Source organism: Podarcis erhardii (assembly GCF_964252035.2).
Source record: "Podarcis erhardii genome assembly, chromosome: 4".
In the NCBI taxonomy this organism is placed as follows: Eukaryota; Metazoa; Chordata; class Lepidosauria; order Squamata; family Lacertidae; genus Podarcis; species Podarcis erhardii.
Window position 1 is genome coordinate 86438682 of NC_138508.1, and position 13771 is coordinate 86452452.

The following is a 13771-nucleotide window of genomic DNA, read 5'->3' on the forward strand; positions in this document are numbered from 1 at the left end:
CACATGCACTATACAAAAGAGTTCCCATTCTGCTGACTGTAGGGTCAGAGGGAGTGTATGGAACCTTTTTCAACCTAGATTATCTGAAAATACATTAGAATTTAAAGCTACATAACAGCTAAAGGGAAGAAATTATACCTTCATAAGGTCTATGTTTGGAATGTAGGTAACACAATCACTCGGGTTTGGCCAATACCTTTATAACCTTTGCCTGAATTTAACAGAGGTGACTCACATTGGTTGTGCTTCCATCTTCAGTAGTTAGGGATGTGTGAAACTGATTAAAATCCTTGCACCACCCCTTAGAATTTTGCAGATATTGTACCCGAATAGAAATCTCTGAATTTGCCTCATATTTCAAGGTAGGCAAAATCTGGCATTAAGTGGAAACCCACTGGGTTTCCCTTAGTCTTTTTGACATTCCTCTGCTTCTCTCAACATTCGTTTGATGTTTTACTGAAGCAAGGAACCTCGTCCACACCCACTTCCAGCCCAATTTGGTGTCAGTGATGTTTGTCTAGAAGGAGATACAATGCGAGACATTATCTTGCGCATAAGTTCTCTTCATATTCAGAATGTGGCAAGCACCTAAATGCTGTCCCAAATCCAATGTGAGAAAAGCCATGCGAGCACAGATTTAAAACCCAGCACTGAAAACCACAGTACAGTGGTACCTCAGTTTTTGAACAGCTTAGTTCCCGAACAACTCAGAACCCAAACGCTGCAAACCTGGAAGTAAGTGTTCCGGTTTTCAAACTTTGCCTCGGAAGCCAAACGTGCTCCTGAGCTTCCATTTCTAATGTTCTGCAGCAAATTTAATTCCTTTTACCCTTAAGCAGCAAATTTAAGTTGTCAGAATCTACCAGTCACAGTTGCACGCAGGAACCGCCAGAAGACTAGAAAGAAATCCAAGACAGAAATGACACCACCAGGTGAGTCAGTAGCACTTACCTATGTTTGGTATATTTTTGTATGCCTTCCTCCTCCTCCTCCTCCTCAAATCAGACTTGAGGTCAAGCCTTTTTCCTCCAACTAGGACGGTATAATTTAGATTACAACATAACTGTGGGCAGCTTCTGTTTAGAGGTGTTTAAAGTTTCACAGTGAATTCCAGTATGTCAAAACAAACACAACAGGGAGGGAGCCTGTTGCACTTGGAGCAGGGAGAAAAGGCCCGAATCCCTGTCCAGCTATAAATCTCTGTGATGTTGTTGTAGGCAGCTCACTAACATTCTTATCCTAATTCGCACTGTTTTAAAATAAAATGGGAAAATAGCACCGTGGGCCATCCTGAGCTCCTTGGAGCATGGGCAGGGACATAAATATACATAAATCTAGCTGTGTTGTTAATAAATGTTTTCTGTTTTCACTTGATGTTGTATTTAACTGAAATATTGTTTTATTATGTTTTAGTGTTGTTCCCCACTCTGAGATTGTGTGAATAATGAAGAGCAGGTTACAAATAACATAAATGCATAAATAAATAGTAAGTAAGTAATCGCCTTTCTCCCTAGACTCCAGAGGGCATTCCTAAACCTTTAGGAAGCATGAAGAGGAGGAAGGGATTTGTCTTCTTCAGTTGCTCCTATAAGGAGAGGGAGCCTTCCTTCCAGCATCCCCAGTTATCCCTACCAGAGCAATGGCAGTGAAGCAAAAATTCCAGCTAAGCTCAGCATTTGCCATCGCCAGTATCATTAGTGTTGATCTGGATGAGGGTGGGGCATTTTTTTCCCTGATCCTGCCCCTTGTCCCAGTGCTGGTTTCAGGCTGGTACAGATTGCTTGGAGCTTCTTAGTATCCAGTGGACCAAAGCTCAGCTCTGTTTCACACAGTCTCATTACTCACCATTTTAGGACCCTATACTTGCTACCATTGTGGGTGTACCACCAATAGTAGTGTTCCAGGTGCCATGCTTTCTAATGATTGGTAGAAGGCAGTAGCTGAGCATGTATAGAGTATACTATTTTCTAACCTACTCCAGCAGCAATAATCAGGGAGTTAAAGCTGCATTCTTTCTATCCACTAGCTTGGAAATTATGTCAAAGAATCAATTAAAAAAATATCCTAAACCCCTATAAGAACAACTAAAAAAAAAAAAGTTGCCTTTTCCTACTTTGAAATATTGGTGTAAATACAGAACAAAACTTGAGACCATCCAATTACTACAGGGCACAATTTATCTAATTATTTGTGGAAAATCAAGGCTATTAGTTCATAAGTTTTTTTTAAAAAAAGAAGTTTTCAATCTGGCCTGGAAATAAAAGTTTATGGAAGATAAGATTTGAAACGTACTTTGGAATCATGATGCTTCTTATCTCTCTTTCAGTTTCTATCTAATTCTTCCAATAGAAACAGGATAACACCCATGATGATGAAGATTAGACCAATAAATAATTGTGGGTCTGTCCAATCTGTTGTTTTACTGCAGGAGTTTGCAGCAACATCACTGATGCATTAAGACTACATCTGAGGTGGATGTATACTGCATCCCATTTCATCAGTTGTTCTGAGATACTTCCTTAATGTTTTCACATTACTGCATCTACGTTCGCTTCACTATGATTCCATGCCACCATATTTTCATTTGTACACTTTTGTGTTTATGTTGGGATTGCTGTGCTAAACCATCCCTTCTTTCAGAGGGAAAAACCCTCCACAGAAATTCTGATATTTGGCACCAACAGAGTAAGTACATGGGGTGGCTACCTCATCAATATGTGGATACGTTTCCTTTTACCAGACAGCAAACTCATTTCCTTGAGCAGAAGGCTATCTCAAATTGTTAAACACAGAAGAAAAAGAGTCAAGGCAGGAGAAGGGAGCAGGGTTGCGATTTCAGTCTTGGACTTTTCCTAAGGCATGGGTGGGGAACATGTGGGGTCCGCTAAAGTTAAAGGTAAACTTTACTCATCTTTAGATAAGAATCAGTTACCTGGTAGAAAAATGTCCCTATATCTCTGTTGGGTATATGCAACCTTGCATCCCTCCCATCAGTAAAGGGCAGAGTTGAGCCTAGCAGATAAGTCAATGAGAATACACTTTGTGGTTTCCCACTAAACACCTAAGCTCTGTCCCTTCCTTCTGCTCTCTCTCTCTCTCTCTCTCATGCCATTCAATTAGCTCCATTCATATATTGTAGAATCCCAAACCACTCGTGAATATGAAGTGACCTTTTTTGTTTACCAGTGGGACCTTCTGTGTGTTTTAACTTTTAACTGCGGGTGCAATTTTTTTTTACTAGTAAAGTTAAAGGGACCCCTGACCATTAGGTCCAGTCGTGACCGACTCTGGGGTTGCGGCGCTCATCTTGCTTTACTGGCCAAGGGAGCCAGCGTACAGCTTCCGGGTCATGTGGCCAGCATGACTAAGCCGCTTCTGGCGAACCAGAGCAGCGCATGGAAACGCCATTTACCTTCCCGCCGGAGCGGTACTTATTTATCTACTTGCACTTTGACGTGCTTTCAAACTGCTAGGTTGGCAGGAGCAGGGACTAAACAACGGGAGCTCACCCCGTCGCGGGGATTTGAACCGCCAACCTTCTGATCGGCAAGTCCTAGGCTCTGTGGTTACTACTTACACCTTTAATCAGGGTCTGTCTGCCCATGAGACAGAGTGAATGTGCTGTCCTGTAGCAGGATCCTATGGGGCACTTTCCCTATGGCTGCCCTGCCTGTCCCTGCCACCGAAGTTGTGTGACCCCAGGTGAGGCTTCAGCAGAGGGACAGCAACACCCTCCCATTTCACCTCAGGTAGCAAAATGGAATGGGCCTTTAATGTTGTGTGTTTCAATATTGGCATCTACATTTATGCACGGAAGGTGGAAAGAAGTCACAAGAACCAGGCATTAGGCAACTAATCACAACCTGTTTGACAGTCATATAGCACTGGTTTCCTGACCTTGAAAACATCCGTTTCAACACCATATTCAAATGTGCCATGAACTTCCTCAAACCCTAATATGTTCTAAAGAACATCGGGTGGGGAATTCTTATATAATAAAGACAATTTACATGGCAACAATAATCTGTCAAAAGCATTTCCCACACTAAACAGCTGTATTTTTTTTTGTTTGGCTTCTCAGCTGTGGAGAAGGAGTTGGGAGTTGAGAGAGAATCCTGCGCTTCTCTGCATTCCTTTATTTTTCATATTTTATTTTCAGCTTTCAATAATTTAACAATTTAACATCCAAATTATTTACTTACTCATCCCTTCTAGACTTCTCACCTCAGCTTCTCTGGATTCCTAGGGAAATAAAAATGTACTAAATATATAGTGTAATGTCTGTCTGTGGTTTGTTTTTTCCTTTTCTTAGTTTACTACCTTACATCACTTAATTGAGGTGAACATAGGAAGTTGTCTTATGCCAACTGAGACTATTGGTCCATGCATGACAGGCAGCTTTCTCCATGGTTTCTAGCAGAAGTCTTTTCCAGCAATACCTGGAGATATCAGGGTTTCATGTGAGACCTTTCCATGCAAAGTTCTGTTCTGTTCAGTTCTGTTTGTGTTTAGCGAGCAGCCAATACACACATAAAAATCATAATAACAATAATTCTGCTAATGGTAGTGGTTTACATTTCCACTCTACCACTGAACTAGCCACTAGCCCTTTTTGCTTTATATCATAAATAGTAAGCCTTGTATGGAATTTGTAAGTTTATTGTTCCTATATAATATCTTTAATCGTGATGCAGTGGTTTTGATTCATGTCATTCCCACCAGATACGTACGTGCATTTCATTCACAGCTCCACAAGACTCATTTCTCTATTGATCATAATTTGATTCATAGGGGCCTTTTCATCAATGCTGAAATTTTCAGGTCATTTGGCTGCAAAACTACTGAAATCCCCTGTACTTGTTTTTTGCTAGAAAGCATTTCCACATAATCAAACTGCTTCCTCTTAGACTTCTGAATTACTCATCCTTTATCACTAGTTTCAACATAATTTAATTTATTGAGTGGTGTGTGCAATACTTCCAGGAAAGAGAATATTAGCATTGCTTCATGAAATCCAAGATTTCCATCTTCTGACAGTTCAACATTTGATTCAATCAGTGGGAATCCTTAATCTTCAGTAGTATTTTCTGCATCTGTGTAACTGTCATTTACTGTTTATACAAAAATTGTTATTAAATTCCCTAATCCCAAAACTATGAAAATGCATTTTAACAGAGGAGAATCATGCCCACACTTTGCAAACACCCCTTCCCTAAAGAGTCCAGGGATGTTCGAGGCAGCCTCCACAATATGAAGAGAGAGCACAGGATATTTATGTAAAGACACCATATTTTTAATTTTAAATGTACAGGCTCAGAAAAAAGAGAGGTACAATAACCATTACATATGTGGGCAACTAGATTCCAAAGCAAGAAAGATCCTAGAATCTCAAAAATGTCTTTCTCCTAAATAAAATAACAACCTTCCCCTCATACACACACATAACCAACCAACCAACATGCTCTTTGCCACACCTAGAAAAAATGATTTCATTTTCAGCCCCTATTCTGAATATTTCTTAATGCTTGGAACAAGATTTTTTCTTTTGTGATTGCCTACTGTCTTTGTCAGTAGTTGATAATAAGGGAGGATGATATTCCTAGCAAGGCAGGTCAGCTCACAACACTGGACGTATGTGTATCATGTTTAGACTTGTGGTTTCTTATTTTGGGCACAGATGCATAAGATTTTGCTGTTCAACAGCTTTTCATGGTAAAAGAATGCAAATGTTGCAGCTTCCACTTGTATTTATTGTCAGAATATTTCAATTTATGTATCATGTATTTGTTTTCCTTTTCTACAAATATATTTGGTTTTTAAAAATATTTTTGTTTTAAAAATCTAAACTAATAAAAAGCGCTGAGGGGGCACACACACACATAAACCAAACAAAATAGCAACTGCAGCAGTACAGAAGGAAGTTACGTCATCAACATAACAGTATATCACATGGTTGAATTAAGTACAGAAACCAAAAGGATTTCCAGTATTGCATCTCTTTAAGAAATCAAGTCTGGAAGAATGTGGTGTAATTTTAAGCATTAACTTACCCATTTTGTTTGCTTTCGACCCAGGGTCTGCCATCCATTTATCTCGAGATAGCCTCCTATTATATCCAGACATTTGCTCAAGCAGATATGGCTGGGTGACCATACTCTGTAATCATTAATAAAATCAAACCAGATTGCAAACTTAGAGTGTGGAGGAACACTGAGAGGAAAATAATTGGTAGTTTTAAACAAAAGAAGTTTGACTAAAGCTGGAATGGAGAGACACCAAGCTGAGATGGGTACAACACAGAAGGCAGCACCAAAAAGCTAACACAACAGAGACTTTGCCAACTCCCTTCTTGGTGTACTCAAAAGTTGTTTTTAAATGCCATTTTCCCCCACTCAATGTTACCCCCTGCTCACTCTACTTAAACTTCTATTATGGTTTAAAACAGCCACTTTTCCCTTTTCAGGGTTCCTCTTTTCCCACTAATCTCACACCTCTTCCTGTGTCTTTCCTGATTCCTGCTGCCTCATGTGTCAGAGATAAGGCATGCAGAACACTAAACATTCCACAGTACCTCCACACAGTGTACCGGTATTTCACTCCTGGCACCATGTTTTGTCTTTAGCATGAAGTTCCAAGTTCAATACAGTAATTTAGGACATATTATCAACAAGCCAACACCCATTTATGTACAAACATCCATCAGCTGAAATTAACCTTATCAAAATGAATAAGTCAACTTACAGATGTGTTAGCTTCTGTAAGCTTCTATATGGCTGTTCATATATTCTACGTGGGACACCCAGGTTTGACAATCCAGTTGGACACTAGAAGTGTGGACATTTTGCATGTTGTACTTTAGTTTTTAACCTAAATAAATTATTAACCTAACAGATAGTAGGAAACTTGTGTTGAGGTCTTTTACCAATTGTAATTCAGTTTATGTTATATACATAACCAGATGCCTATGTGCAAAATTGCATTTTAGTCAGGCCACCAGATAGCTCCACTTCCCATACATTTTTTTTGGAAAGCAATTACAGGCTTCCCCTTTTTTTCTGCAGTTGAAAGGATTCAGTTGAGTTGATACAAAAGGGTATCTTCAGAGTTGGTATTCTCACAGTGAGAGGCTTTTGGATAGTGGTACCTCGGGTTAAGAACTTAATTCATTCTGGAGGTCTGTTCTTAACCTGAAGCACCACTTTAGCTAATGGGGCCTCCTGCTGCCGCTGCGCCGCCGGACCATGATTTCTGTTCTCATCCTGAAGCAAAGTTCTTAACCCAAGGTAATATTTCTGGGTTAGCGGAGTCTGTAACCTGAAGCGTATGTAACCTGAAGCGTATGTAACCCGAGGTACCACTGTATACTTTAAATACCAAGTTTCCTGCTTTAAGTACCATGCCCAGGGATTTGTAAACATTATGCAAAGATTATATATTGTTTCTGGCCTGATTAGATAACTAGCCATGTTCCTTTAAACCAATGCTATCTCTTTGACCCAGCTTCTCATTAGAATGGAGGACCTTTTGCTCCCATGTAGGACCTTGGTTTCTTCTTCTCAACAACTAGCTGCTAGTCATGATGGATCAGAGACAGCAGGCCTCATCTTAATACCTATAGCCAGGGCATGCTATAAGTGGGCCAAGCTGAGCTCAGTGGCTGATTTTAAATATACTATTTGCAGAGAGCCAGGGTGGCAAAAACCACAGAGCCTAGGACTTGCCGATCAGAAGGTCGGTGGTTCGCATCCCCGCAACAGGGTGAGCTCCTGTTGCTCGGTCCCTGCTCCTGCCAACCTAGCAGTTCGAAAGCACATCAACATGCAAGTAATTAAATAGGTACCACTCCGGCGGGAACGTAAACGGCGTTTCCGTGCGCTGCTCTGGTTCGCCAGAAGCGGCTTAGTCATGCTGGCCACATGACCTGGAAGCTGTCTGCGGAGAAACGCCAGCTCCCTCGGCCTATAGAGCGAGATGAGCGCCGCAACCCCAGTCGGTCACAACAAGACCTAATGGTCAGGGATCCCTTTACCTTTACCTTACAGATTGTTTGGCTACTACGGTAAGTACAAGAATTATCTTCCTTCAAACAGTTTAAAAATATGTTTCTTTTCAGTTTTCACTTTGATGTCACTTGTGCCAGGTAAAAATCAGTGGAACACAGCTTTACTTTGAATCAGTGTTAATGAGCACTTAGCACTTCAAATACCATAAGCACTATTTTGAATGATGGCGAGCTAGAAGAAACTTTGGTCTGATCCAGCTATTACTGCAACACTTCTCCTCTTTCCTGTGCATGTCTATTTTGGCAGTACTTCCAAACAATGCTTAATAATACCTGGTTTCAAAACAGGACCAACCACCACTTTTCTCTGTAGTGAACTGTCTTTGGCAAATATATGAATTTGTTTATTTGTTTGTTTAGTGAGTTTGCCTTAGGACAGCATCAAGCAGGAATTGAAAAATTTAACCAGAAACCTACACAGTCTTTCATGTAGCCACATAGTGTACCTTTTACTATTCATAGATAACAAGAATAACGAAGCGGATATGAAATCTCATGTTGTCCAAAAAAGGGAACATTGCTTCTTCCTGGACAGTTTGCTCTTTCAAGGTTCTAGTTAATGCTCTATTGCTGTTTAGGAATCTTGAAATTTTAGGCAGCTTCACATAGCTAGGAGTGAGCTAGGATAGGGAATGGCAAACAAGCTTTAAAAAAGTGTTTAAGTTGCATTGATACATAAAGTTTAGGACTATGGTTAAGAGTAAGGTAAAGGTAAAGGGACCCCTGACCATTCGGTCCAGTCGTGACCGACTCTGAGGTTGTGGCACTCGCTTTACTGGCCGAGGGAGCTGGCGTACAGCTTCTGGGTCATGTGGCCAGCATGATTAAGCCGCTTCTGGCAAACCAGAGCAGCGCACGGAAACGCTGTTTACCTTCCCGCCGGAGTGGTACCTATTTATCTACTTGCACTTTGAACGTGCTTTCGAACTGCTAGGTGGGCGGAAGCAGGGACCGAGCAACGGAAGCTCACCCCGTCACAGGAATTCAAACCGCCGACCTTCTGATTGGCAAGTCCTACAGCGTCACCCACGTCCCATGGTTAAGAGAACCACTGATGAAATCCAGGAGGGAGGAGGCGTTGGGGGGGGGATGTCGCCAGTAATTATGACATATAGCAATCTATACCCATATTCTTCTGTTACAGCAATGTTTTCCAGATTAATGATTACACAAGCAATACATTCGAGAACAAGCAGTTGACCCAAGGTTTGTATAGCTTTGTGTGGTGTGAGTATATACATAGGACACTTCCCACCCAACCCACCGCAAGCCTGAAAACAATGCTCCCTTCAGGGGAATATGCCAGCATAGCACCTGAAGCTTCAGTTGGGTTTCTTGCTATTTGGGTTTTGTACAAGGTTTGTTTTACATTAAATTTAATGCATAAAGAAATGGTTAAAGGTGTATAAAGAATAAGCGTTAGAAAATAAAAGTAGTATATTGTTAAGGATGAGTTGTTAAACCTCATCAGAGAAAGGCATGTACGACTGAAGTTCTAATCATACTTACCTGGGAGTAAGACCTATTTATTCAGTAGGACTTACTTCAGAGTAGACATAGTTAGAATTGCACTGTAATTGAGCAATGTTCAAAAGTTCCATGTGTGATATCAGTGCCTTTTGTGAATGCTACCTTCATGTTTTCAAACACATGAGGCTCTTAATCTCAAGGTCATGGGTTCAAAACCCACGTTGGGCAAAAGATTCCTGCATTGCAGGGGTTGGACTAGATTGCTCTCATGGTCCCTTACAACTCTACATTTCTATGATTCTATGAATCACACTATGTTTCCTGTATTCCACAACCAAGTCAGAAGCTTTCTTTAAAAAAATAAAAAATTAAGCAGTGCTTGTTAAGATTATGTACTGGCTGCAACAACTTACCAAGACTATCTCAATGTGAGCAAAACATTTTTTAAGGGAACCGAAACACTTTCTAGATAACCTGCAGCTTAATCTGCACATGTGTATCCAGAAGCAAACTGCTTCAGAATGCAGACATAAGATGGGCTGCCACCACTTTCCTCCCATCAACAGAACTTTACTTTGTAGTATATTTAAAGAAATACAGTTTACAACATTGAAGTGGACTCTATTCCATGAAAGCTCATGCCATTATTTGTTTAAGTCAAGGTGCCACAGGGCTCTTTATTGTTTTTCTTGCAGCAGACAACCATGGCTACCCCCTCTGGAAACCTTTACAATATTACTTTTACTACTTATTACAGTTCAGCCATTTTTTCTTTAATCCAAGACCAGATGTGGTCATTTCTAATATGAATTAACAGTACTAGGCACATTTATCTCAAAAGTTAAGTCTCTGTGCGGCTTATGTTCCCCGGTACAGTGGTACCTTGGTTATATACGCTTCAGGTTACATACGCTTCAGGTTACAGACTCCACTAACCCAGAAATAGTACCTTGGGTTAAGAACTCTGCTTCAGGATGAGAACAGAAATTGTGCTCTGGCGGTGCAGCAGCAGCAGGAGGCTCCATTAGCTAAAGTGGTGCTTCAGGTTAAGAACAGTTTCAGGTTAAGAACGGACCTCTGGTCTGGAACGAATTAAGTACTTAACCCGAGGTACCATTGTATTTATAATTTTAACTATAATCTTCAATCCTATGCACATTTGCTTCGGAGTAAGCCCCATGGAAAATAGTGGGGCTTACATTTGAGAAAACATGGGTAGAATTCTGCTGTAATTTTCCTGTTCCGCAATATTCCTTTTAATGTATCTATAGGCATTGGAATTGCAATTTTATAACAAATTTCCAATAACATCTTAGCCAGACAATGTTTCTTTCAGCCATAAGAAGAAAATGTTTGGATCCATCTTCAATGTATATCCAGTTATATTAGGATTAATGCCTGAAAATGTAATCCAGAAATGTATTAATAATCAAGGTAAGTTACTATTGACATACGTGTGTGTGTATGTGTATGAGAGCTTACCCTACTCTTGTGGTAGTAATTTGTTGTTATTGAAAACAGTTTTTTTATTGTTGAGACCCACCCTGAGACCTTATGGTAAAGTAATTGATATTATTATTATTATTATTATTATTATTATTATTATTAAAGCAGAAAACTCAACTAGTGCCATACACAAATACAAATAATGCAAAGAAATGCTGTTGTATCAAACTATATCGATCTGTTCATATAAAGATATAATTCAAGTGCTTAAGTAGATTATATAAATGTCCACCCATTGTTCCTTGGGTATCTGCATTTCTTATCAGCTACCTTTTCTTCTGTGTTTGCTCAATGCATTTTCTAGCTCATGTTACTTTCAGAGAGGATGAAAAGCGGAGCTGTTTTAAAAAAATAAAGCTGGGAGGGTGAAGGGCTTTCTATTATCCCCCCCCAAAAAAAATTATTCGTACATAATCCTTCAGTTTAGTTTCCCTCCCCCCTTCTTAAGTCTCTTAAGCACATTTCCCCAGTGTCTCCACCTCCTCCTCAAATATTCCTTTTCTCCATCTTCTAGTTTTTTGTGGTTTTTAAAATACTGTTTCACCTTACTGTATACACCTCCCAAAACCCTTCAGCTCCTACAGCTAAGCACTTCTCTCTCTTCCCCCCTCCCATCGGAGTCTCTGCATGGCAGGTCGAAATTCAACAGGTCGTGTCCTGGCAGTGCAGTGAGAGGGAGCCATGGCACCTGTTGGGTTTCTATACCAGGATGCCAGTCAAGGCCAAGGGAAAAGGGGGCGGCCTCTCTACTCCTGCGAGAGGGACCAAACCTCTTTCTTCCTCTCTGACAGCCTCCCTCCCCCTTTGTGTAACTTAGTGGGTCGGCGAGGTCAACGATGTCTCTGTGGTGATGGGGAAAAGTGGTTCCTCCCTCTCTCTCTCTCTCTCTCTCTCTCTCTCTCGGGAGCGAGGGCGGCCCATGATCCGGCTTCCTCCCCGCCTACCACCTCTTCAGCTTCCTTGGCCCAGCCAGGTAAGTGGGGGGTAGGACTTGGCGCCGGGCCCAGGGCCAGAGGCTTTAAAGAACAAAACCCCGTCCGCGTCCTCCTTCCCTCCGCAGCGCGCGCTCGCTCGCCTCAGCAGGACCAGCAGTACCATCCGCGGGCGCCCCGATGGGTACGTATGTGGGAAGGGCTGGCGCCAGGCGCTGCAGACGAGGCACCTGTGCGGGCTGCGCGTGTTTCCCACAGGTGCCTGAGGTGACCCCCGCTGTTCGTGCGCGCGTCTGCGTCTGCGCGCGTCTATATGCCCGCTTCCCTCATTATAGGGTAGCCGCTCGTCAGGGCTGCAGCCGGCGAAGGCGACGACCTGCAGCGCAGCATCCTCGCCCTCTGCCTGCTCAGCCTCTGCTCAAACACCACAGCCAAGGAGAGCCCAGAAAAGAGACGGGCGCTCTCCTTGCCAGCCGAGAGGCGGGAAAGAGCAGTGCGCTCCTGCAAGCTGCACCCGCTGAAATAGCCTTCTCCACACAACCGTCTGAACTGCCGTCTGTCAATGCGGGTTGCCCGTGTTACCAAGCGCTCCTGCGCGCCCTGAATGAATAAGTTGTCTTTTTCTTGGATGGGGGGCGCGAGCCATGGGGGAGGCTTGAGCACTGAGGGGAAGACTTCCTTCAGGAAAGCTACGAGCGCCGGCTTCTGACTCAGACCCATTTCAGACAGCCTTTCTCAACCTGTGCGTCCCCAGATGTTGTTGAACTACAACTCCCATCGCCCCTAGGTAGCAAGGCCAGAGCTCAGGGAAGATGGGAGTTGAGGGATGATAGGAGTTGTAGTCCAACAACATCTGGGGACCCACAGGTTGAGCTCTCCCTCTCCCTCTCCCAACTTGAATAAAATATTGGGGGGGGGGCAGTTAAGCCCCAGCTCACATACCACAATTCAGCCTTTCTCAACCTGTGGGTTTCCAGATGGTGTTGAACTACAACTCCCATCAGCCCTAGCTAGCAAGGCCAGAGCTCAGGGATGATGGGAGTTGTAGTCCATATGGGGACCCACAGGTTGAGAACCGCTGAAACAGGTCTCTTCTCCCCTCCCCAAGAAAAGGGAGGAGATGCCTCCCCCCCCGCAACTGTATCCCTGACTGATCCACGCTTCCCCTCCACCCCAAACAAGAATTCTGGGAACTGTAGTTTGCCAAGCTTTCTGGGAACTACTGCCCTTCGGGGGGCCAAACTACGGTTCCCAAGATTCTTTGGGGTGAAGGCGGGAATCATGTTTGAAATGGTGCGTGGGCGCGTTGGCTGAAACTGTGAGAAAAGGTAAAGGTAAAGGTAAAGGGACCCCTGACCATTAGGTCCAGTTGTGACGGACTCTGGGGTTGCGGCGCTCATCTTGCTTTATTGGCCGAGGGAGCCGGTGTATAGCTTCCCGGTCATGTGGCCAGCATGACTAAGCCGCTTTGGGCGAACCAGAGCAGTGCATGAAAATGCCGTTTACCTTCCCGCCAGAGCGGTACCTATTTATCTACTTGCACTTTGACGTGCTTTCAAACTGCTAGGTGGGCAGGAGCAGGGACCGAGCAACGGGAGCTCACCCCGTCGCGGGGATTCGAACTGCCAACCTTCTGATCGGCAAGTCCTAGGCTCTGTGGTTTAACCCACAGCGCCACCCGCATCCTACACGAAACCATGAGAAGGGACTCTCAAATGCCTGGGAGCAGCGCGGAAGTGCCCTGGGGATATTGGGGTGGGGTGGGGTGGGGGGTGGGGAGAGAAAGAGAGACACCCCACAA

General features: G+C 43.0%; 1 protein-coding gene across 1 annotated transcript in view; it reads left to right on the forward strand.

The window, feature by feature from the left end:
• The first annotated feature begins 12059 nt into the window (after positions 1-12059).
• SLC15A1 (solute carrier family 15 member 1) overlaps positions 12060-13771 on the forward strand; it is a 36269-nt gene continuing 34557 nt past the window's right edge. The window contains exon 1 of the mRNA XM_081858121.1: positions 12060-12154. Within this exon, the coding sequence (XP_081714247.1) occupies positions 12151-12154 (4 nt within the window). The 5' untranslated portion in view covers positions 12060-12150. The remainder of the gene's footprint in view (positions 12155-13771) is intronic.